At 41.8% G+C, this 25,364-nt stretch overlaps 1 protein-coding gene across 1 annotated transcript in view; it reads right to left on the reverse strand.

Moving 5' to 3' along the window:
* Window positions 1-25,364, reverse strand: part of nup205 (nucleoporin 205) — an 89,251-nt gene that overhangs the window by 19,334 nt on the left and 44,553 nt on the right. The window contains exons 19-33 of the mRNA XM_078417003.1: window positions 22,628-22,748; window positions 21,731-21,812; window positions 20,283-20,447; window positions 19,424-19,548; window positions 17,473-17,587; window positions 17,101-17,250; window positions 16,100-16,174; window positions 14,679-14,836; window positions 12,065-12,145; window positions 10,740-10,931; window positions 8,742-8,982; window positions 8,290-8,388; window positions 7,082-7,230; window positions 6,163-6,354; window positions 962-1,083 (exon numbers count right to left, since the gene is read on the reverse strand). Of these exons, the coding sequence (XP_078273129.1) occupies window positions 962-1,083; window positions 6,163-6,354; window positions 7,082-7,230; window positions 8,290-8,388; window positions 8,742-8,982; window positions 10,740-10,931; window positions 12,065-12,145; window positions 14,679-14,836; window positions 16,100-16,174; window positions 17,101-17,250; window positions 17,473-17,587; window positions 19,424-19,548; window positions 20,283-20,447; window positions 21,731-21,812; window positions 22,628-22,748 (2,067 nt within the window). The remainder of the gene's footprint in view (window positions 1-961; window positions 1,084-6,162; window positions 6,355-7,081; window positions 7,231-8,289; window positions 8,389-8,741; window positions 8,983-10,739; window positions 10,932-12,064; window positions 12,146-14,678; window positions 14,837-16,099; window positions 16,175-17,100; window positions 17,251-17,472; window positions 17,588-19,423; window positions 19,549-20,282; window positions 20,448-21,730; window positions 21,813-22,627; window positions 22,749-25,364) is intronic.

A 25,364-nucleotide genomic window follows, 5' to 3' on the forward strand; every position in this document is an offset into this window, starting at 1 on the left:
GGTATTAAATTGGCTTTGCATAGCACCACTGACCATACTTTTCATTACTTCACGGATTACAGAGAAGATCACTAAAACAGTAATTAGCTGGTTGGATTTGTCTGGCTTACTGTGGGTAAGACGTAGATTTTATAGACAGATTGATTCCTGTGTTGTACTTCTCCTGGAACAACATGATTAGAGCACTGGTCTCAATCCCATATTTTCAATACTATAGATAGAATCTGGTCAGATCTTCGATATTTTTGTAAGCGGTGTTCTGAGCCATTTCTTGCAGCGACTCAAACTGGTTGAAGGCTGCCTTCAGTGATGAATAGGACCATCAACATGGCATTTTTGGCAAGGGTAGGTGATAATGCTTCCGTTAATTCTCTGGCATCGTTTATTGGGCTCTGCATTGGATGTGGATCTCCATCCTTTTTGCATGCTGCTTTTGTACATGATCAGGTTTCAGGCTGTGATAGTGCAGCAAGGAACATGCTTGCTCATCAGATTAGATTGTGGTGGAATATAATTATGCTGCTTCCCAATATAATTATACTGCTTTCAAGTGTGTCTTCATCACATTTGCCCAGTTTTAACCTGACAGAATTGTTCTGCATTTATCCCTTTACAGCAATAGTAGTGCCAAAATAACCAGATAAAGTGTCTTCTCTATTTTTGGAGGAAGATGACAAAAATAATAAATCCACCCTTTTTCTAGAGCCTTTATTTTAAATTGACATTTTATAAAGACTCCTACTGATTTTTCACACATGACAAACGAAACAGCAAAACTGAAATCCTAATACTTAAATTCTATGTATGCCCTCTCATGATGGTTTTAGAGTCGGATGCAGAATCCACGCATTACAACCACAGTCAATATGATAATTCAGCACGTGAACACAAACCATTACATTGAATGGTAATGGTAATACCTTTTTACCGAAACATACAATGGAATTCTCGGACTCCTTACCTGTGTGACTCAGTTTCAGGCCGATGATCATAGACCTGGCACTGGGACAGGCGCACAATGACCCCAGCCGTCAGAATCCCTTCAGTTCCTCGTTGGATCTTAGCCACTCTTGTCAAGAATGCCTTGTCAATATTTAAAACAGAAAAAACTCACTAAAACAAACATTTCAAAGTCTTAAAAACTTACTGTTAATTTTGTAAAAATGTGGATTGCATTAGATTTTTTAAAAAGCAATTGCAATTTAAGTAAACAAAAATAGGATAACAATATTTTGAAGATAGACACAAAAAGCTGGAGTAACTCAGCGGGTCAGACAGCATCTCCTGAGAAAAGGAATAGGTGAAGTTTTGGGTCGAGACCCTTCTTCGGACTCGAACTCGAAACGTCACTTATTCCTTTTCTCCAGAGATGGGCGGCACGGTAGCGCAGCGGTAGAGTTGCTGCTTTACAGCGAATGCAGCGCCGGAGACTCAGGTTCGATCCTGACTACGGATGCTGCACTGTAAGGAGTTTGTACGTTCTCCCCGTGACCTGCGTGGATTTTCTCCGAGATCTTCGGTTTCCTCCCACACTCCAAAGACATACAGGTATGTAGGTTCATTGGCTGGGTAAATGTAAAAATTGTCCCTAGTGGGTGTAGGATAGTGTTAATTTACGGGGATCGCTGGGCGGCACGGACTTGGAGGGCCGAAAAGGCCTGTTTCCGGCTGTATATATATGATATGATATGATATGCTGTCTAACTCCAGCTTTTCGTGTCTAACTTTTGTTTAAACAGGTATCTGCAGTTCCTTCCCACACATACCAATATTTGAATGGTTCAAATGAAAACAGTGATAATTTAAGTTTTATTGGACTAGTAACTGATACATTCCTCCAATTGTGCCTCTTGCACATCCACTTCATATCATATCATATATATACAGCCGGAAACAGGCCTTTTCGGCCCTCCAAGTCCGTGCCGCCCAGCGATCCCCGTACATTAACACTATCCTACACCCACTAGGGACAATTTTTACATTTACCCAGCCAATTAACCTACATACCTGTACGTCTTTGGAGTGTGGGAGGAAACCGAAGATCTCGGAGAAAACCCACGCAGGTCACGGGGAGAACGTACAAACTCCTTACAGTGCAGCACCCGTAGTCAGGATCGAACCTGAGTCTCCGGCGCTGCATTCGCTGTAAAGCAGCAACTCTACCGCTGCGCTACAGTGCCGCCTCCTTCGCTCTTTTCCAGCCCCCACTCCTGCTGCAACTTCTGCCCTGTACTTTGATGGCAGCAATAGTCTGAGCCAAGGTTTGTACTTGGTGCTTCAGGTAGGTTGGGCTTTCACTCATGCAGAGTACTGGAGCAACAAGAAGGCAGGTGAAGGGTTACAGGATATATTTCAAGGTCGAGGAAGGAGGTCCAAGTCAGGTGGTGAAACAAAATGCACCATAGCACTATTATGAAACAATCTATCTCAGTGCCAAATGCAATTAAGTATGTGCAGTTCTGATCGCCCAATACAGGTAGTATGTGGAGGCTTTGGAGCGGTCTAATATTTAGACTTGGAGTTCAGTTATTATATTACAAGTTAAAGTGTAATTATTGGGAAGTGTCTATCATTTTAAGCACTGAAGAAGCATCATCAGTCTGAAGAAGGGTCTCGACGCGAAACGTCACCCATTCCTTCTCTCCTGAGATGCTGCCTGCCCTGCTGAGTTACTCCAGCATTTTGTGAATAAATACCTTCGATTTGTACCAGCATCTGCAGTTATTTTCTTACACATCATTTTAAGCTCGCTCCTCTACTGGTTAACCTTTTGTCCATACGGGGACTGAATTGTTCATAGATATTAGTAACATGCAGTTGCTAGCTTAGGTCGATAGATAGGGAAAAATTAGTTGCTAAATGCAGCTTTTTTTTTTAAATTCACATGCATACTGGTACCCTTTAGTCTGCAATAAAAGCTCTTGCACATTACTAATGTCTTGCAACAATTCAAACCCCTCATGGACAAAAGGTTAACCACAGGGGAGTGAGCCTAAAATGAGAGAAACTTGCCAATAATTGAAGCTAATACAAGACAGTTGAGAATAGGAGCCTTGGTGCAGCTCCTTTTTAGGGGTGGGTTTGAACTAAAAAGTGGGGGTGGAATGGTTGACAAATTGGGAGTATAAGTATTAACTCCAAGGGGAAGAGAGTACAGGAAAAGTTACAAAAGACACCCGAATTAATGGGACAGAAAGTTCAAGAAGGGATAAGAGAGAAAGGTCAGGTGAAATAGGAACCAGTGTGAGAGGGGAGGTGAATACCGAATTAAAAGTGTTATATATGAATGCGTAAAGTATTAAAAATAAAGTAGATGAGCTTGAGGCTCAGTTAGAAATTGGTGAATATAATGTTGTGGGAATTACAGAGACATGGGTGGGAACTGAATATTCAGGGGTATACGTCCTATCGAAAAGACAGACAGGTGGGCAGAGGGGGTGGGGTGGCTCTGTTGGTAAGGAATGAAATTCAATCCCTTGCGAGGGGTGACATAGAATCAGAAGATGTAGAGTCATTGTGGATAGAACTGAGAAATTGGAAGGGTAAAAAACCCTCATGGAAGTTATCTACGGGCCCCCAAACAGTAGCCAGGAGATAGGGTGCAAGTTGCATCAGGAGTTAAAATTGGCATGTAACAAAGGTAATGCTACGGTGGTTATGGGAGATTTCAACATGCAGGTAGACTGCGAAAATCAGGTTGGTACTGGACCTCAAGAAAGGGAATTTGTAGAGTGCCTCCGAGATGGATTCTTAGAGCAGCTTGTACTGGAGCCTACCAGGGAGAAGGCAATTCTGGATTTGATAAAGGGAACTCAAGGCAAAGGAACCATTAAGAGGTAGTGACCATAATATGATAAGTTTTAATCTGCAATTTGAGAGGGAGAAGGTAAAATCGGAAGTGTCAGTATTGCAGTTGAACAAAGGGGATTATGGAAGCATGAGGGAGGAGCTGTCCAAAGTTGACTGGAAAGGGACCCTAGCAGTGATGACGGTGGAACAGCAATGGCAAGGATTTGTGGGAATAATCCAGAAGATGCAGGATTATTTCATTCCAAAGAGGAAGAAAGATTATAAGGGGAGTAAGAGGAAACCGTGGCTGACAAGGGAAGTCAAGGACAATATAAAAATAAAAGAGAAAACGTATAATATAGCAAAGATGAGCGGGAAGCCAGAGGATTGGGAAACATTTAAAGATCAACAGAAGGTAACCAAAAAAGGCAACACGGGGAGAAAAGATGAAGTACGAAGGTAAGCTAGCCAAGAAAATAAAGAAGGATAGCAAAAGGTTCTTTTATGTGAAGAGGAAAAAATTAGTTAAAACAAATGTGGGCCCCTTGAAGACAGAAACAGGTGAATTTATTATGAGGTACAAGGAAATGGCAGATGAGGTGAACAGGTACTTTGGCTTTGTCTTCACAGAGGAAGACACAAACAATCTCCCAGATGTACTAGGGTGACGGAGGAACTGAAGGAAATTCACATTAGTCAGAAAATTGTGTTAGGTAGACTGATGGGACTGAAGGCTGATAAATCTCCAGGGCCTGATGGTCTGCATCCCAGGGTACTCAAGGAAGTGGCTCTAGAAATCATGGATGCATCGGTGATCATTTTCCAGTTCTATAGATTCTGGATCAGTTCCTGTGGATTGGAGGGTAGCTAATGTTATCCCACTTTTTAAGAAAGGAGAGAGAGAGAGAGGAAGCAAGGAATTATAGGCCAGTTAGCCTGACATCAGTGGTGGAAAAGATGACGGCGTCGATTATTGAAGATGTAACAGTGGCACATTTGGATAGCAATAACCGGATCGGTCCAAGTCAGCATGGATTTACGAAGGGGAAATCATGCTTGACAAATGTTCTGAAATTTTTTGAGAACATAACACGTGGACAAGGGAGAGCCAGTGGATGTAGTGTACCTGGACTTTCAGAAAGCCTTTGATAAGGTCCCACACAGGAGATTAGTGGGCAAGATTAGAGCACATGGTATTGGGGGTAGGGTGCTGACATGGATAGAAAATTGGTTGGCAGACAGTAAACAAAGAGTAAGGATTAATGGGTCCCTTTCAGAATGGCAGGCAGTGACTAGTGGGGTGCCGCAAGGCTCGGTGCTGGGACCGCAGCAATTTACAATATACATTAATGATTTAGATGAAGGAATTAAAAGTAACATTAGCAAATTTGCAGATGACACACAGCTGGGTGGCAGTGTGAACTGTGAAGAGGATGCTATGGGGATGCAGAGTGACTTGGACAGGTTGGTGAGTGGGCAGATGCATGGTAGATGCAGTATAATGTGGATAAATGTGAGTTTATCCACTTTGGTGGCAAGAACAGGAAAGTAGATTATTATCTGAATAGTGTCAGGTTAGGAAAAGGAGAAGTACAATGAGATCTGGGTGTCCTTATACATCAGTCACTGAAAGTAAGCATGTAAGTACAGCAGGCAGTAAAGAAAGCTAATGGCATGTTGGCCTTCATAACGAGAGGAGTTGAGTATAGGAGCAAAGAGGTCCTTCTGCAGTTGTACAGGACCCTGGTGAGACCACACCTGGAGTATTGTGTGCAGTTTTGGTCTCCTAATTTGGGGAAGGACATTCTTGCTATTGAGGGAGTGCAGCATAGGTTCACAAGGTTAATTCCCGGGATGGCGGGACTGTCATATGATGAAAAAATGGAGTGCCTGGGCTTATATACACTGGAATTTAGAAGGATGAGAGGGGATCTAATAGAAATTATTAAAGGATTGGACAGGCTAGATGCAGGAAACACGTTCCCGTTGTTGGGAGAGTCCAGAACCAGGGGCCACAGTTTATGAATAAGGGGTAGGCCATTTAGAACTGAGATGAGGAAAAGCTTTTTCACATAGAGAGTTGTGAATTTGTGGAATTCTCTGCCTCAGAAGGCAATGGAGGCTGATTCACTGGATGCATTCAAAAGGGAGTTAGATAGAGCACTTAAGGCTAGCGGAATCAAGGGCTATGGGGAGAAGGCAGGAACGGGGTACTGATTGTGGATGATCAGCCAGGATCACATTGAATAGCGGTGCTGGCTCGAAGGGCCGAATGGCCTACTCCTGCACCTATTGTCTATGTATCTATGTACATGAGTGAACACATTTTTAACACTAGCTTGGCAAAAAATAAATAGGCTGGCAAAAACCTACCATTTTAGATTCATAGAGGTACAAAGCTTTCAGTAAAGGAGGTTTGGTACTGAGCATGCTCTGAAGGATGGCATCATCCTGGGCCAAGCTGTCCGCCAGTGCTTTCAGGTAGCCGCTGTTGGTAAGGTAGTAGAGCCATTGTTGGTGCTGGTCAATGGCCACAATCCGGTCTAACACTGCCAGTGCAAGCATCTGAAATGAGAATATCAATTCACCGAGACATCGTACAATGTGGGAAGGGACAGTTCAAGGGTTGGTAACACAGGAGCAAGTATTTCTCCAATTTATCTTATTCCCTTAAACCAACTCAACTGATATAGAGAACGCTATATGAAACGAAGATACTGCACACATCATTCAGGGTGAGAAACCTAATCCAACCTGAAGAAGGGTCTCGACCTGAAACGTCACCTATCCACATTCTTCCGATATGCTGCCTGACCTGCTGTGTTACTCCAGCACATTGCCTTATTTTGTAAACCAGCATCTGTAGTTCTGGTTTCTACTGAGTAACCTAATTTCTTGTTTCTTTCTTATTCAACTATGGGGAGCCATGTCAACAGAGCTCAACTATGTCCTCGATGAACATCCATAGTTTCTGATGTGATTCACTGACCGACAGTCAGAACTCTAACAGTATCTCTAAACTAAACTTAGTCACATTTCTCCTTTTTGGTCTCAATGAGACCAATGAGAAGATCAGCTAATAAGAGACAACTAGAACAGAGGCGGCCACTTGTTGGTTTGTATGACATGACATGATACAATTACCCATTGAATATATCAAGTCAACATATCAACGAAAAACATCAGTTGCTTGTGGTGGGAGAAAAGTGTTAAAATGGAAGCGTAAAAATATAATATTGCAATGGTCAAATCCCACACCTTGGCCTTTGGGCATACATTTACTCATACTTACTTGACCGATTTCGTGTCCATCACAAGCATCTCGACAGACAACCTCCATCAACGATGCCCCATAACTCTCTATGATATTCATGTTATCCTTTTGCAGTTTGGTGTATTCATCTTCTGGAGCTGTGAGTCTCTCCCACATGGTTTGCTTTCCTGCAACATAATAATTGATGGCAGCATGTGATATTGCACTCAGCCACCCAGAAATACAATTCCTATTTTCTACCATGAATCAGTTCTAAGTCAGAGCTATCAGTCAGAGAAACATGGAATGCATTATAATAAGCTTTAGTGGCACTAAGTTTGATATAGAAGGAAACATGATTGATCAAGGCTTCTAACGTTGGCCGATATTGCTTGCATCTTACTAGAATGAGAAAACATTTTACTTCCCAGTTAAATAGCTCATTTGAATTATGTTCACATTTCTTGACAAATTGACCATTCTTAACGTGTGGGCCAGTCAATTTAAATCTACCCCGTCTAGCAGATCTTTAAAAAATATTATAAACTGTTGTTATAATGATCTTTCACATCAAGGATACTGGAAGACAACAGGTTATGACAGGATTCCATTCCTGAGAATTGTTCCTCAGTCAGAAATGAACAGAAACAGTTGTGACTGGAGGACAAGTGGTTGGCTTCATTGACTCAGTGAGTGAGAGAGCAAGTCTGCTCAACTCTCCCAGCACTGCTCGGCCCAGCTCATGATTGTTACAACTGGAGGGGAGAGTTTGGGAAAGTGAAGGCACATGGCAATGCCCCGTTCCCACGTAGCAGACATTGCATGTATCTCCACAGCAACCAGCAAATCCATCCACATCCTTCCCGCCAATTCCACAAACAATAATTTGTATGAATGGGCTGTCTGTAAGTCCCAGGCTTGTAACCTGGGGAGGACGTGTATGGGTTCAAATCCATCCTTTTCTGATACGATGCCAGAAGCAAGCTTTGACCAGAGAAAGGATTTTATTTCTTATTCATTCCCTCCCCAGATGCTGCCTGACCCGCTGAGTTCCAGCAGTATTTTATGTTTTGCTTTTATCCTATGTTGTTCTCTATTTTAATTGATTGAGAGTTAGAGTCCACTCTTTGGTTCAAGATTCCTCAGTTGAATAATCGGAAATGTGACATAAGAAGAAAAAAACATTGCTCACAGACTCCCATTTCCATGACCTACAACAATCATATCCATGTATAGAGTTACCATACCTGTTTCCAAAGTGTCTGGTTCATCAGGCTTCTGACTCATCTGCAGGTAATACAAAAGTGCTCCGTAGAGGTGTGCTCTTACACGCTGGAAACCGCCACCTGCCAACAACATGGGTCAGTGATCGTCATGCGTTCACTTGCACTGTACCAAGAGTGATTATCTATGTATTAGGACATGCATAAAAGGCAAAAAAAACTAGATAATTGCTTTACACGTAGATTGATCAAAAAGTGAATTCCCAAATAGATGGATTAAGGTTTCTTATTATGAACTTTCCATGAGTTAAAATGGTAAAAGTTAAATGGTTCTTGACACCTAGTTATTGGTCTAAACAGCTGACAATATAGATTTGTTGGGAATGGCAAAACATGTGAAAACTAGACAATTGGAATCAATGTTCCAAGAATCTAGTTGCTCAGTGAGCAGCAGTGGTATTTTCAGTGGAACTTACCAGTTCTGAGGATGAAATCCAATAGCTTCCTGAGGATGATGTGAAGAGAAGAGTCTCCAATGGAGCCAAAGGAAGCTAAAACATGCCCTGGCACGGAGCAGCCATTAAGGACGTTCTGAGAATGCGCACTGAGCGCCTGCTTCTGCTCATTGCGGACTGCCTGGCTGAGGTGAGCGGTTAGCGTGAACACTGTTCCAGCCACCATAGGCATGAGTTCCTGGGCAGCCTCCTCGTTGAGGATCTAAGTAAGAGAGATGTCAATTCTAAAATACATCTCACCACAGAGCACTGGAAAATATGTTCCCAAGAATCACAATATGATCCAACTGTACCTAGATGTATTTTATTTGAACCATTAACCAGCACCTCCTAAAAGAATGTTTGGTGAGTCAAATGTTTTGATGAAATAATGTTGTTAATATTAAATGCAGGCTTTGTCAATTAAATATCTCCTCATAGGTCAGCCCCGTCAACCGAGGAATCAATTTAGTGAACCTACATTATACTTCTTCAACTGCAAGTACAAAGTTCCTTAGATTGGGGACCAGATTTGTGGACAGTATTCCAGGTGAAGTCACACCAGAGCTGTACATAATTTCAATAAGGCATTTTTTCTCTTGTACTCAAAGCTTCTTGTAATAAAGGCTAACGTACTTCATGCCTTCGTCATTGCTTTCTGCACCTAGAGTTTGTTTTCGAGTAATTTGTGTACGAGAACATTCACGTCTCTCTGAATACAAAAAGTTTGCCATCTTTCACTACTGAAAAAATACATTTACATTTGCAATTTTTTTAACAAAGTAGATGGCCTATATTTCTACTTATTACTCCAATTTCCGTGTGCTCACCTGTTCACCTATCTTGCACAATCCACATGGAACCCCTCTACTTCTCTGCAAACTCTTCACAACTCTCACTGCCACCCAGCACCAATCCTTGTGACACCTCTCCAGTCACAGCCTCCATTGAAATGACCTCTTGCATGACACTTTATGAAAAGCCTTCTGGAAGTCCAAATATACCGTAGCTCGTTCACCCTCATCTATTCTGCTAGTCACAATCACAAAACTATAATGATTTATCGAGCATGCCTTCTCCTAGAGAAATCAATGCTGGTTTTGCCTTATTCTACAATTACTTATTAAATGCTATTATAAAACTGCTATTAACTAATTCATTGATATATTTGTTTAATTTCTCTGCCATAGTTGTGAGGGACTCAAATTAACGTAAACATTGCTTTCGTAATCTAGTTTTATATTTTGTTTCTCCCAGATTATTGTGATGTGCTGTTTCCCTCATTGACAAATTCTGAAATTTCCTCAGTCTTGACCTTTTTTCTTTGATTAAACTCTATCTTTGATGTAACACTATCTTTAACTTCTTTTGTTACCCACCATGAGCTCACTTCCCTTGTTGGGTTTGACACCTTAAAGGGATATATGTTTATTGTAAACTAAACACAACATTATTTGTTTTAATTTGATACCCTGTATCAGAATGAGTTTCACTTTAAAGATTAAAGTCCAGCATATTCGGATCATTCTTCCTTAAAGTCACCTTAACAACAAGCTTATTACTTTAACAATTAGCAATGCACAATATTAGATGAGAAATAGCCTGTTCCCAACAAATGTCTCCAACGTACGCCCAGAAACTCTATCTTGCATACATTTCATGAATGCACTTATTGTTTGCCCTACCTGAAGAAAGATTAAAGTTCCATTTGATTATTCTTCTACCCTGTTACTCTTCATACCTGTGCCTCCAATTTTTCCATTTACACAATGCTCTATATTACCACTCGGGCGCCGAAAGAACAATCCCACCATTATATTCTATCCCTTATTATTTCTTACCACCACCCAAGATTTTTCAAGCAAAGCTTCTTTCTATCTACTGCTTTTATTTCATCCACCTTTTTCAATGGACCAAGTTTTTGAAATTTGTGTACTGAAGATAATAAGTGGCAGAGTAATTAGGCATTTATCAGCGAACCTTGTCGTGGAGCTCGTGTAGTAGGTCTCGGATGACCAGCTGTCTGTCCTCCCCCTGAATGAGATCTGGGGGACAGGATGCAAGTATGATCTCGACAAGTTGACGCCAAGACTCCAGCATGTGCCTCTTGGCGTGGAGGCACTCCCGCAGCTTGTTCCTCTCCACCACATGCTGCAAAATTGTGTTGATTTCCTGAGCAACACAAACACAATATTAGAATTAAGATTAACTCATCTTAACAGTTGGCAACATCCAAAATGGTTTTTCTCCTCAAGTGTTCATGAGCCAGAACCCAAAAACAAAGAATAGCAAAGGTCGATAAAACTAGACATACTTTAAATTACAGGAGGTCCCCCAATGCACAAAAAGTAGTGAGATAACTGAACAACTTAGGTGAAAAAAACCCGTTGCAAGCTCAAATTGGTTTCAATCAAGACAAATACCACTGGCTAGCTACAACATAAATAATCTTTGAAAACTAAGAACATTTATTTTGTAAAAGCAACTTTTGAAGTTGAGCTAACAACTCTAATTTGTTCCATAAACTAATGATATTTTGTCGAAAGATTAATTGTTTTAGTCATTTCCAGGAACCAAGCAATTCCAAACAACTTCAGGAGCAGCACAGGTATTTAATATTTTTATGGCTGATCAATTCAGGCCTCAGGCCTTGATGATCGTTCAAATATTTATACACCCAACGTTAAATACTTTGAGTAACCCAGTTTCTACAACCTGCCAGGGCAGAGAATTTCAGATATTCATCCCACCACAGTGAGAAGACATTTCTAAGCACCTCCATTTTAAAAGACCGGCTCCTTATCTTGTAGTTATGTCCCCTAGATCCGGACTCTCCTAATGATGTAAACATCCAAAAGTCTACCCTGTCAAGCCCCATTATGAACTTAAATGTTTGAAAAATGGCTGGAGTTTAAAAAAAAACAAGTTTTGTTCCAATTGCATCCCTCTCATCCCAGGAATTGGCCTGGTAAATCTGCTTTGGACCTCCTCCAAATGTCACTGGATCCTTTTTTTAAGGTAAGGGGATAGAAACTGAACATGGCATTCAAGGTGAGGCAATTGCATCAAAGCCTGTGTTTTAAAAAAATTCCAGCCACTTTGCAATGAAGGTCAAAATGCCATTTACCTTCTTAACTACTGAATCTACATTGTGATCATTAGTTAGGTCGAACCAATCCTGGAAGTGTCCTGTTCCCACAAGATATAGCTGTTTACTGCATGGTACATACCACTGAGGGAGACCAGAGTGTTGCTGTTGATTTCAACAATACATGGACAATAAAACCCATTGCACAGAAGCTCACCTCCATCAATATAGGTCTTTGTCCTATGGCTGCTATTCCTTGCAGGGCATTTATTTCGGCAATCAGCACTCTGTGAAGGAGCTAGGTGACAAAGCAATGAAAACATTAATGTTGCAAGATTACACTGAAAATTCCATGTCGAAATATCTAAAGAGGGCATTCTGAAAACAGTGGGAGATATTTTGCATTCTCTAATGGTGATACTACAATACAAGGAAGAATAGTTGGGATGGCATCCAGGCATCTCCCAAATGGTTTATCTCTGGACTGTGATCAAGGCTCAAAAGCCTCATGTCTTTGTCACTGCTTATGAAGCATATGATCCTTGATCTAGTGTGGATCTCAACTTATAAACTTGGAAAAGAGGCCTTTACTGGATATTGTTAGCTGCAAACATTGAGCCCAAAGCCCACCATTCCATGAGCAAGACTTCAAAGGTTTCAAAGGTCTTTTATTGTCACACGTACCAATTAAGGTAGTGATATGCAAATTACCATAGTCATATGGAAAAAAAAGCAACAAGACACACAACTACATAAAAATTAACATAAACATCCAGCACAGTGGATTCCCCACATCCCTCACTGAGATGGAAGGCAAAAAAGTCCAATCCTCTTCCTCTTTATTCTCCCGCGGTCGGGGCAGTCGAACTATCTGTCGGGGCGATCAAAACTCCCGCAGCCGGTGATCAAAGCTCCAACATCGGGGCGATCGAAAAGCCCGAATCGGGGCGATGAAAACTCCCGCGTCGGGGCGATCAAAACTTCTGCGTCGAGGCGGTCGAAACTCCCGACTTGGAGTTCTCGAAGCCGGTCTCTGACCAGAGACCGCGGCTCCATAGAAACATAAAAAATAGGTGCAGGAGGAGGCCATTCGGCCCTTCGAGCCAGCACTGCCATTCATTATGATTATGGCTGATCGTCCACAATCAATAACCCGTGCCTGCCTTCTCCCCATATCCCTTGATTCCACTTGCCCCTAGAGCTCTATCTGACTCTCTTTTAAATCCATCCAGTGATTTGGCCTCCACTGCCCTCTGTGGCAGAGAATTCCACAAATTCACAACTCTCTGGGTGAAAAAGTTTCTTCTCACCTCAGTTTTAAATGACCTCCCCTTTTTTCTAAGACTATGGCCCCTGGTTCTGGACTCGCCCAACATTGGGAACATTTTTCCTGCATCTAGCTTGTCCAGTCCTTTTATAATTTTATATGTTTCTATAAGATCCCCTCTTAGTCTTTTCAATCTTTCCTCGTATGACAGTCCCGCCATCCCAGGGATCAATCTCGTGCACCTACGCTGCACTGCCTCAATTACAAGGATGTCCTTCCACAAATTAGGAGACCAAAACTGTACACAATACTCCAGATGTGGTCTTACCAGGGCCCTATACAACTGCAGAAGAACCTCTTTACTCCTATACTGAAATCCTCTTGTTATGAAGGCCAACATTCCATTAGCTTTCTTCACTGGCTGCTGTACCTGCACGCCAACTTTCAGTGACTGGTGAACAAGTACACCCAGGTCTCGCTGCACCTCCCTCTTACCTAACCTAACACCATTGAGATAATGTTCTGCCTCCTTGTTTTTGCCGCCAAAGTGGATAACCTCACATTTATCTATATTATACTGCATCTGCCACGCATCTGCCCACTCACTCAACCTGTCCAGGTCACCCTGCAACCTCCTAACATCCTCTTCACAGTTTACACTGCCACCCAGCTTTGTGTCATCTGCAAACTTGCTAGTGTGGCTTCTAATTCCCTCTTCCAAATCATTAATCCGTGATGTTAAAGTCCACAAGCACCCACGGTTGGAGCTCCGAGGTCGATCCCTGGCAAAGGGATCACGGACTCCGCGATGTTAAAGTCCCGTAGGCTCCCCGCAGTGGAGCTCTCGAAATCGGTTTCCAGCAAAGGCCACCAACTCCTCGATGTTAGGCCGCAGCATGGATACGTAAACCTCCCCCACATAAAACAAGCTAAAGAACACTAAAAACAGACATTTAACACATACTATTAAAACACAAAGAAGGAAAGAACAAACAGACTGTTGGTGAGGCAGCCATTGCTGGCGCCAACTGGGTCTCTGCCTCCCTCTGTGACAAATGGCAATTTGACCAGGATACGTCTTCAGTTGACTATAGCTGATGGTGGTCGGGGGCAGGTAGTCGACGAGGTGAGGGGGTGAGACAGGGCAAGCGCAAGAGAGGCTCTCTGTACAAACTAGAGAATGGTGATGATGAAATAGCAGTTAGCCTGCTGTTTTACAGTACCAGTGACTTGGATTCGAGCCTGACATCAGGTGCTCATGCTTGTGGAGTCTGCACAGTATCCTTGTGATCATGTGAAATTCCCCCAGGTAATCTGGTTAACTCTCACACACCAAATATGCATTAATTGACTACCACCTAGGTGTAGGTAATTGGCAAAAAGCAGTACAACCGTGGAGATGGGCATCGGAGTGAGAATTGGAAAAATGTGGGGAAATGGAATCGATGGGGCTCTGCTGAAAGCTGCCATGGACTCATGGGTGACAGAGAGCAAGGCAGAGTTCAAGAGGGTATGAAGATGAGTGAGACATTTACCCAAATAATGCTAATTCAGACTCAATTACCTTCACATTGCAGACTGTCTGGCCCTGCTGGTTCTTGTGCTCACATTTACAGATGACCTGCTCAATTTGAACACGATCAAAGAAGTCCAGGTGAAGCTCTTCTGTGCTCTCCTGACGAAAGTCAATTGAATCCAAAATACTGAGGATCTTTCGACGTACTAGAACAACAACATTCAAACATCAAGTCTCACAGAAAACTCCTAAAACTAAGCATGCCTTGATAGATATTAGACTTTGATCCAAACCGGTGAGTATGCCGAGCCCATAGCTGCATTGAAAATGGATCAAAATTTAGGAACATAAATTTAAATGCCTGTTTTGTGGAATAACAAGAGGCATAATGTATCTGACAAATAAATAACTACACTGCCTTTCTCATAAAATATGGCATATGAATGAACAACTGTCACCTAGATAAGAAGCAGGCATGCGGATCTTTGCAGATGTACAACAGTTCTTGATATACAGCACCTTTGGTTTTTCAGTGCCCGCTGAAATTATTCGGTAAAATCAATTTATAAAGAATGATACCTATGGTCACATTGTATAAACTCATAACATTTTATTCAATTTCCTCTTTTCTCCAAACCACAACTTAGAAATTGGTTGGTCTTAAAGCGCACAATGTCCCTCAATGTCAGCAAGGCAGAGGAGATTGTGAAGGACTCCAGGAAGCGAAGTGGTAAACATACAACAGTATAGATTGACGGTGCCGGAGTAGAGATGGTTGAAAGTTTCAAGTTCTTAGGATTAAATATCACAAGCAATTTGTCCTGGACCAGTCACATCAAAACGATGACCAAGAAAGCACACCAGCACTTCGACTTCCTTAGAAGGATTAGGAAGTTCAGCATGTCCCCAACAACTCTCACCAATTTCTACAGATGAGCCGTAGAAAGCATTTTATCGGGATGCATCACAGCATGGTTTGGGAACAGCTCCATCTAAGAATTGTGGACACAGCCCAGATCATCACGCAAACCAACCTCCCTTCCATTGACTCAATTTACACTTCACGCTGCCTCGGCAAGGCCACCAGCATAATCAACGACAAGCCTCACCCCGGACAATCCATCTTCTCACTTCTCCCATCAGGTACAGAAGTGTGAAAACACATATCTCCAGATTCGGGGACAGTTTCTTCCCTGCTGTTAACAGGCAACTGAACATCCTATCTCCAACTAGAGAGCTATCCTGACCTACCATCCACCTCATTGGAGACTCTCGGACTATCTTTAATTAAGCTTTACGGGACTTTATCTTGCTTTAAACATCATTCCCTTTATCCTGTATCGGTACACCATGGACGGCTAGATTGTAATCATGTATAGTCTTTCCGCTGACTGGATAACACACAACAAAAGTGCTTTTCTCTGTAATTCAGTACACGTGACAATAAACTAAACTATAGATGAAAATACCTTTAGAGGTACTGTCAATCTGTAGAAACCCAGTGATGTTCCTCATATCCTCTTCAAGACATCCTTCGGCATCAACTGGTGGATGAAGACATCAACATGAAGCAGCAAGCAGTACTTTTGCACATCATACAATGATATTCAAGAACAGAATTAATTAGAACAAGCACACAAAACCAGACGATAAACAAATAAGATTAGTCGGCATGTTGTCATTATTGACTCCTTTCACAAAGAGATGAAAGTACAAAGACTTAATTAAAGTTTGTTTTGCTTTATTTGAGATCCATGGGCAATCCATACTGTAACATCTTTAGTTGCCTTGCAATGGAAGCTCTGGGACCTTCTCAAGCAATAGTTTATTTGGTGGCCAATTGTGGATTTGGGGCAAAGATAAAATATGTCTTCATTCAATATTGATCAAGAACATGCGGAGAAGCTGTAAACAATAAGCAAAAGTAGAACAGTCATTGCTTTCTACTTCAGTAGATGAAAGAAGTTGCCTCAAGAACCCATAAAACAAAAATAATAACTCCATATTAAGCTAGGAAATATAGATTTTTAGGACGATCTGGTAGTTCTCACCAATGAGTTCATGAAAATAATCAAATTGGAAGTCATTTTTGAGCAAATAACTGCACTAAATTCCAAATCAATTTTAAGGGATTGGAGGAGGGGAGAATGTGCTTGTTAAAACAGGCAAAGTTACAGAAAGGTTTATGATTTGTTTGAATAGAGAGAATTAATTTCCAGCGGAAGGAGAGTATGTAAATTAAAATATGTGAAGGAAAAAGGAGGGGAATTTCAAGTTTATACAGTAAGTGGAATGTACCAGTTCGAAAGACCATTGGAATAATATTAAATAGTAACTTTTCAAATGAAATAATAAACAAGAAAATTACAAGATTATAAAGTAGTTTGGGATAGTGGCACTAATTATCCGATGACCACGTCCTTCAATGTAGTATGATTTTTAGGATACCTGTGCGCTCACAATAACTTACTGGTATATGAACGTATCGGCACATCGTCGAGCAGCAGATGGAGAAGGCGTTGTGTGTGAGATCGCTGCCGATTCAAAGATGTGACACGCAGTTCAATCCCAGCAGTCTTCATCAGCCATGACATCTGGTTCAAAGCTGAGATCTCATGGCCTGCAGAGAGGAATTTATCCAACTTTTAATAAAATGGTTATATATTTTGACGTACGCACACAAAGATCGTGGTACAAGGTAGTAAAGTCTAGCCTTGGAACGGGACAGGGAATAAGAAAAGGGGGATTAAAAAGAGGGAGACAAAGTGCGAGGAAACAGGAACATCTACTGAAAAGAGAGAATGCAAGGCAGAACATAGGTCACGCCAAGATATTCATTTACCTTTAACTGCAAAGGGTAGATGCTGGAGCTGAGAAAAGAGAAAATCCTGGCTTGTTCTCAAGTATCGCATGGTTGGACCAGAGGTATCAGAGTAAGCACACAGCTGGTAAATCACCTAGAAAAGAAGAGGTCACAAGATGAAAGAATTACATATCGTTTAGGTTAGATTAAATCAGATCCAGTAACACTAACATCGATGCACTTAATATTGTTTTAAATAAGGTCCCGCTCCAGGCACTTTCTCCATTCTTCTTGCTACAGCACTACCCACAGCAAATGGGTCTCTCTACGATGGCCTTTTATCAATGCCCTCCCCAATAAAAGTGACCACAAATTTTCAAATCTGGAACAATCAGTGGGTCAAGTCGCATCCAAGTCCTCTTGTAGGGCCTTGACCGAAATGGTGACTATCCTTTTGTCTCCATAGATGCTATATGACCCACTTTGTTCTTCCAGCAGTTTATTTTCAGCTGGGATTGTGGGTTTGTTCTATGTGGAGAGATTTAGCAGACACTCTCCAAAGTTGGGATGAAGGAAAGGTGCTTAATGAAGCATACAAAACACTTCCAAGGCTTGACATGGTAAATGTATTTTGTTTCTGCACAGATGGTTTGTTCAGCACAGGGAGTCAATGTCAATGGCTCAGCCATTCAGAATTGCAATGAGAATTTTTTTCAGCAGAGAGTATTGAATTTCTGGAAACAACACAAAAGAGGGCTGTGGAGACTTAGTCACTGAGTAAAGATCACCTCGTTTAGTCAATACTGCCGATGAAAGCAAGTAAGCCGAATTCCATTTTCACCAGTGTCACCATTTTCAAGTAGCTAGGAAGTTACATCCCAATTTCCCTCTGTAGATTAATGACCCCCAAATTCCCTGCCGTTTACAGGAAATGTCTGACCAGTGTTAGGCAACCCAAAATGCATTACCTCACACTTATATAGATTAAATTCCATCTGCCATAACTTAGCCCAACTTTGCAGCTGATCTATGCCCCTCTATATCCTACGGCACCCACCTACTCTATCTGCCATTCTACTATTTTTGCAAATTCAGCAAACTACCATCCCAGACCAAAAATATCCTCATGGTGCCTAACCTGCTGAATGCTTGCAGCATTTGCTGTTCTTTAGATATTAGATCACGTGAAATTGGGCATAATTTACTGGGCCAGATCCAATCTATATCCAATGTCCATGCCCAGGCAAAGACTTTTCAGAAAACACACAAAGGATTTAGCACAGAATGGCAGTTAATGATTCCTTCTCTTACCTGCATACCAAAGACAATTTTGCCACCAACATTGGAGGCAGTTTATACCCTTATTAAAATACTTTTGGAACATCAAAGCAAAGTTCAACCTTTCAACCCTCTGGAGCTTGTCCAACTTTTCAATTAGATCATAGCAGATTTGGACCTCATCTTTATTTATCTACAGTAACACCTTATCCCTTAATTCATTTATTATCAAATATTCTCTCAATAATGAGGTTTGGTCTGGGTCACCGATCTGCAGAAATGAGTTTGAATCCCATTTTGGAAAATTGGAAATTTAATTGTTAAATATCTCTGGAATGAAAAAAATGGTCCCAGTATTTTAAACATTAAACTACCATTTTGTTGTAAAATCACACCTGGTCCATTGATGTCCTTTCAGAGATGTGGTTACTTCTCAAATACTTTGCCAAATGGCCCACAAAGCATTCACTTCAGAGGAACTTAGGGATAGGTAATAAATGCTAACCTATTTAGAGGTAGGCAGGTCCCACGAACAAACAAATATAACAAAATAAGAACCACACAATAGTTTTATGTTGATGTTGAAGCAAATGTCAGTGGAAGCAGTTGCAAATAAGCATCAAAAATCAGGGGTTCTGCATATTCATCTACCTGTCCGGAACAGACACAAGTAACCCTTCAAACAGGAGAGGACAGGATAAGCTGTTCCTACCTGGTAGCAAAGCTCGGCAAAATGGGGGGACTCTTTTACAACACTGGGTCCATTTCTTCCTTTCGTGCCCTTCTCAAGAATATTTAAAATGGAGTGAAGACAGGTTCGTGGACATCCAAGGACTCCTTATAAATATTTAAAAATAATCAAGTTAGACAAAATCTCAATAGATTATGACAGTCTACATTTTTTAAATGTCAATTATATTGTGCAGGGGCCGTGCGGTGCTGCAAATTAATAAGGGCGACACAAGAGATGGAGTGGATGAACATACAATGGTTGTGAGAGGTACTGTTGCGATTATGCAGCATTGTCACAGATTATTAAATATAACCCATTTTATCCTAAACTTACCTTGGGAAATGGCCCCTCTAAACAAGAACACCATTTTCAATGTCAGCATACAGAACATAAAGCATAAGCATAAAGCATATGAAAAGATCCTTCCCACAATGTCCGTACCGAACAAGACGTCCAAGACCTTCCTTATCTAGTTGTACATAATCCATAATCCCTCCATTCCCTGCATATCTATGTGCCTATCCAAAAGTCTCTTAAATGCCACTATTGTATCTGCCTCAACCACCGTCCCTGGCAGTAAGTTCCAAGTACTCACTGACCTCTGTGTAAAAAAAGTTGCCCTGCAAATCTCCTTTAAACTTTGCCCTCTCACCTTAAAACTATGCCCTCTAGTATTTGATTTTTCCATCCTGGGAAAAGGGTTCTGACGTCAACACTATGCCTATGGGAGTAAATTTTATCCCGAAGAATCCTCTTCAGTCATCATCTTTGAAAACAGAGTAACAGCCACACATGTAAATCTGTTAACGCACAAGGAATAAAGTTAAGTTTAAGTTACCTGGATCTTGCAGGTTGGTAGCATTCACTGGTTTGCGGACTTCATACCCCAGCAGGTAGAATGCCAAGTTGGGTGCTTTCAGTTCCAAGGAATTTATCAGCAAGTTCAGGATATGTATCTTTATGTTATGTCTGACCAAGCTGGATTTCTTCTCTGGAACAGTAGCTGTAAAGAGAAACTTGTGAATACAATACAATATTTTCTTGCCAGCAAGAATGAAGTTACATAGGAGTTGTTAAAGAAATCTGAACGGTCAGTGAGAGGGGTAGGCAGAGGCATGCGAAATAAAAACAGAAAAGGCTGGAAACATTCAACAGGTCAGTTGGCATCTTTGGAAGGAGAAAGATAATTTACATTTCATGTTGGTGGAGTTATTTTTAAATTGTGACCTCCAGTTCTAGGTTCTCCTGCAAATGGAAACATTCTCACCATCCATCTTGTCAAGACCTAGGGTCTGAAACATGACAATCAACGTCCCTCTCACTCTTATTAAATTCAACAGATACAAGCCTAGATTATACAATCTTTCTGTAAAGTTCCACCTAACAAATTAACATCCTTCCTTAAATAAGACTAACGCTGTAAAGAACACTGCAGACATAATGCCTTAACTAGCTGAAGCACAAGCTCCCTACTTTTCATTTCAATTCTCCCATTAATGAATAATAACATTCCATCCATTTTCCCAATTTATTGCTCCACCTGCCTAGGAGCCTTTTGCAAATTATGCAGAAAGTATGCTTTAAAAAAAAAATCTTCCTCTTCCTCCCCCTCCCGGTCCCACCTGCTCTTTATCCTCCCCTCATTTAGTTCTACCTATCAGCTCCAGTCCATTCCTTCCTTTCAACTCTTTCACTGGTTTTCTTCTCTCTATACTCACAACCCCAAAACGCTCAGAGAATTAGTGTCCAACCTCTGGGACAATGCCTTCCAAAGGAAACATTCCACCCCTGGGAAACATATTTATATAATTAATTCTGCAAACAACATAATCATCCTTCTTATTCTTCTAAATTCCAACTGTAAAAGCACATTCTACTCATTCTTCTCTGATTGAATCAACCCATGGCAAAATAATGAATCCCATGAACCATACCTTTAAATCACTTCCTTAATTAAGGAGACCCAATATACATAGCACTCAGTTGGGTGTCTCGCAAAAGCCTTGCATAGATGTTGCATGAACATTATACTTCTGGACTCTTACATTAAGACCAATATTGTAGTTATTTTCTTAACTTCCATTTTTATTGTCAAATCTGGAGCCTCAGCTGGAGATTGTCACGGTTGAGGAAATAAGTTTCCAGAGGCACAAAGCCAAAACTAGTTTATTAATTCCAATATTAATTCATTTGCAGGAGAGTTTTACAGTATAACTTGTATTTTAAATTCACGCATTTTTTCCTCACTTTTAATCTAAAAAATGTTTTCCCCACATGAGTACCTACCAGTTTCAGGTTGAATCATTTCCTCAGCACCTTCGCTATCCAAACACTCCACAAAACCACCCATCAATGTTTCACTGGCAATCTACATAACAACAAAAACAAATTAGTGTCATATCATATCATATCATATCATATATATACAGCCGGAAACAGGCCTTTTCGGCCCACCAAGTCCGTGCCGCCCAGCGATCCCCGTACATTAACACTATCCTACACCCACTAGGGACAATTTTTACATTTACCCAGCCAATTAACCTACATACCTCAGAGGGATACACGCTTGGGAATCGTCCACTTGGGACATATCCATAGGGTAAAAATAACTAATATTAACTTCATTCCTATGGTGTGGTTGATCTTGCAATTACTGCAGAATAAAGGAGCTTACATCAACGGACAGAAAAGGTGGATGTCTGGAAGCTGGAACTATGGAGCATCCTCTCAGGACAGAAGGGTGGCCATTTTGTACTGTAAATCTTTGGAATTAGGGCAGTGGGTATGCAATCATCAAGACTATTAAAAGCTGTCCAAGCGCATTTTTGAGACAATGCGAATCAAGAACCGAAATGAGTGGGAGTGGATGGCACAGCATCAACCATGATCGTATCAAATCAGATCAAGCTCGTGATCGACCCCTACATCGGTAAGTTCCTGTTCAGTTTGGTGTCAACCATCCTACAGAATCAGCAAACATTCCTGGGTAGTGCATGGATTAGGTATGAGGTGTAGAGTAAGAGTACCTCTGTTAGAGGTACCCTCAGGCTGTTCTACAATAGTACTTATTCAATAATAGTTGATTGATGAAAAAAACTTTTAGATCAAGAGCAATTCAATATCCTAGCTATAAGTATCTTGGGATATGAAGCAGATCATAAGTCATACACATATGCATCTTACCTGGTCCTGAGTAAAGTCTCCCACAAGTTTCACCTGAATATTTGGATAGCGCGAGATATAGCAGAGGATTTTAGCACTTTCAAAGGCCAGATCAGGGTTGGTATTTCCATGGCACAGGTAGCTGAGGAACAGGAGAAGCAGTTGAGAAGACATTAAATCTTTTGCGCAACAGTTACTCGATTAAAAATAACTTCAACATTGAGGAGTTGGCTACGCCTAACGGCTGCGGCTCTCTGGCAGTCTGTTTGTCTTTTTTTCTTTTTTTTTGTTTGTGTCGGTGTTGGGATGGTTTTTGTTTCTGTTTTTGGCTGTGTATGTGTGGTGGGGGGGGGTGGGGTGTGGGTGTGGGGTGTGGGTGGGGTGGGGCGGGGGGAAACCTTTCTTTTATTAGGTCTCTTCCCCGGGGCGCAGCTCGCCCGCAGGCCTTCCATCGCCGGCGCGGCTCGGCTGCGGGACTTAACATCGCCGGCGCGACTCGGCCGCGGGACGTTTCAGTGCCCGGCGCGGGTCGGCTGCGGGACGTTTCGGTGCCCGGCGCGGCTTGGCCGCTGGACTTAATATCGCCAGCGCGGCTCGGCCGAGGGACGTTTCAGTGCCCGGTGCGGCTCGGCCGCTGGACTTAACATCGCCCAGTGCGGCTCGGCCGCAGGACGTTTCAGTGCCCGGTGCGGCTCGGCCGCGGGACGTTTCAGTGCCCGGCGCGGCTTGGCCGCTGGACTTAACATCGCCCGGTGCGGCTCGGCCGCGGGACGTTTCGGTGCCCGGTGCAGCTCGGCCGCGGGACGTTTCAGTGCCCGGTGCGGCTCGGCCGCTGGACTTAACATCGCCCGGTGCGGCCGCGGGACGTTTCGGTGCCCAGGGCGGCTCGGCCGCGGGGCCTTCCATCCCCTTGCGGGGGCTGTGCGTGTCGTTTGCCTCGGTAGGGGTCGAGCTGCCTGTCCGTGGGTGCAGAGGGAAGAGAGGGGAAGTTTTGTTGCCTCCATCACAGTGAGGGGGTGTTTGGAGTCACTGTGATGGATGTTTGTGTTGGGGTCGGGTGTCCTGTGTTCTTTTCTTTTTTGCTGTGTTTTGTGTGACTGCTGAAATTTCGTTCGGTGTAAAAAGCCGAGTGACAATAAAGTGTTGTTATGTTATGTTATGTTATGTTATAAATCACAGATGTCCAGTTGCGGTACCTAGATGGTATTAACAAAGTCAGCTTCAGTCTTTTGTGTACTCGACCTGTTAAATTCAAAACATTCTCAGGTATGCGCACACCTATGTTCTCTTAATTATTTCTGATTATTACACAGTACTGAGGTTGGGAACAGAGATTAATCTCAAGCGTTTAAAATATAGCTGCTGAAGACTGAATTCAGGAATTTGCTGAGAGAGGAATGTACAGCAATACAATAAGGAAAGGAGATTTGAAAAAACATATCCTGTGGACTAAGAGCAAAAGAATGAGAAGGTTGTGTCATGAACAAAATTAAATTACATTCAAATATTAAATTAATAATAAATGTGCATCATTGAGAAAGTTAAAACCCAGAGATGACATGAAGTGTGTGTGCCTCTCTCAGAGCAAGAGGTTAAGCTATTACTTCACAAATATCTCATTATCTCACAGCTAAAGCATTATACCTAATTTGACTCATCACACTTCAGGAAGAATGTCAAGAGCATGACGTGGTTACAGATAGAGATTTACTAGAAAGCTAGCTGGGCTGAGCTACTTCAGTATGAGATGCAAATAGAGAGGCAAGGATGGTTCTCTTTAGAGCATTTACAGTAAAAGTAAACAGGCATTTTCATTTCAAGGATTCCAACAAGTTTGATTTTCAAATAAGATCAAATAAAATCTTAATCTTCAACTTGAGCACTTTGACCACCACACTTTTATAAACTTACAAGGTGTTTGATAGGATACATAGAAGACTTAGTCCAATGGTATGATCACAAAGAACTTTAATTATTTTGAGAAATTGAAGAAACTGGGGTTAATCTCGTTGAAATACAAAGATATAATTGAAAAGATAGAGTAAATGAAAAGACACTTGAAATAAAGGCATGAGAATTGGAAATTATAAAGGTTAGTAGCTAATGAACAGAGAATGCTGGAAATAGTCAGCAGGTCTGGCAGCACCTGCAGAGAAAAAATTCAGCCATGATCACATTGAATGGTGGTGATGGCTCGAAGGACCGAATGGCCTACTCCTGCATCTATTGTCTATTGTCTAATAACAATGGCTGCCATCAGACTTTGGATTCTCGGGAGCGTCAGAGGCTGAGGGATGACCCAATAGAACTTCATAAAATTATGAGTGGCACACAGCATGGATAGCCAGAGTCATTTTTGCAGGGTAAAATGTCAAATATTAGAGGGTATAGGTTTATGGTGAGAGGGGGAAAGTTTAAAGGAGACATGCGAAGCACGGTTTTTATTTTAAAAAACATAGTGGTATGTGCCTGGAAAGCATTGCCAGGAAAAGTGGGGGAAGCAGATACAATAACAACATTTAAGACGCATTCAGACAGGCACGTGAACAGGCACGCGATGGAAGGATATAGACAATGTACAAGCAAATGGGAGTAGATTAAATTGACATCATGATTAGCGCTGATATAGTGGGTCAGAAGGCCTATTCCTGTGCTATGAAGTACTATGTTTTATGTATACTTAAAAATTAAATGTGCCTCAAGATGCAAAGAGAGGTGGGATGCAAGGATGCTCCACATCAGGGTGGAAGAAAGAGTG

This window comes from Rhinoraja longicauda, chromosome 20 (genome assembly GCF_053455715.1).
Source record: "Rhinoraja longicauda isolate Sanriku21f chromosome 20, sRhiLon1.1, whole genome shotgun sequence".
Taxonomy (NCBI): Eukaryota; Metazoa; Chordata; class Chondrichthyes; order Rajiformes; family Arhynchobatidae; genus Rhinoraja; species Rhinoraja longicauda.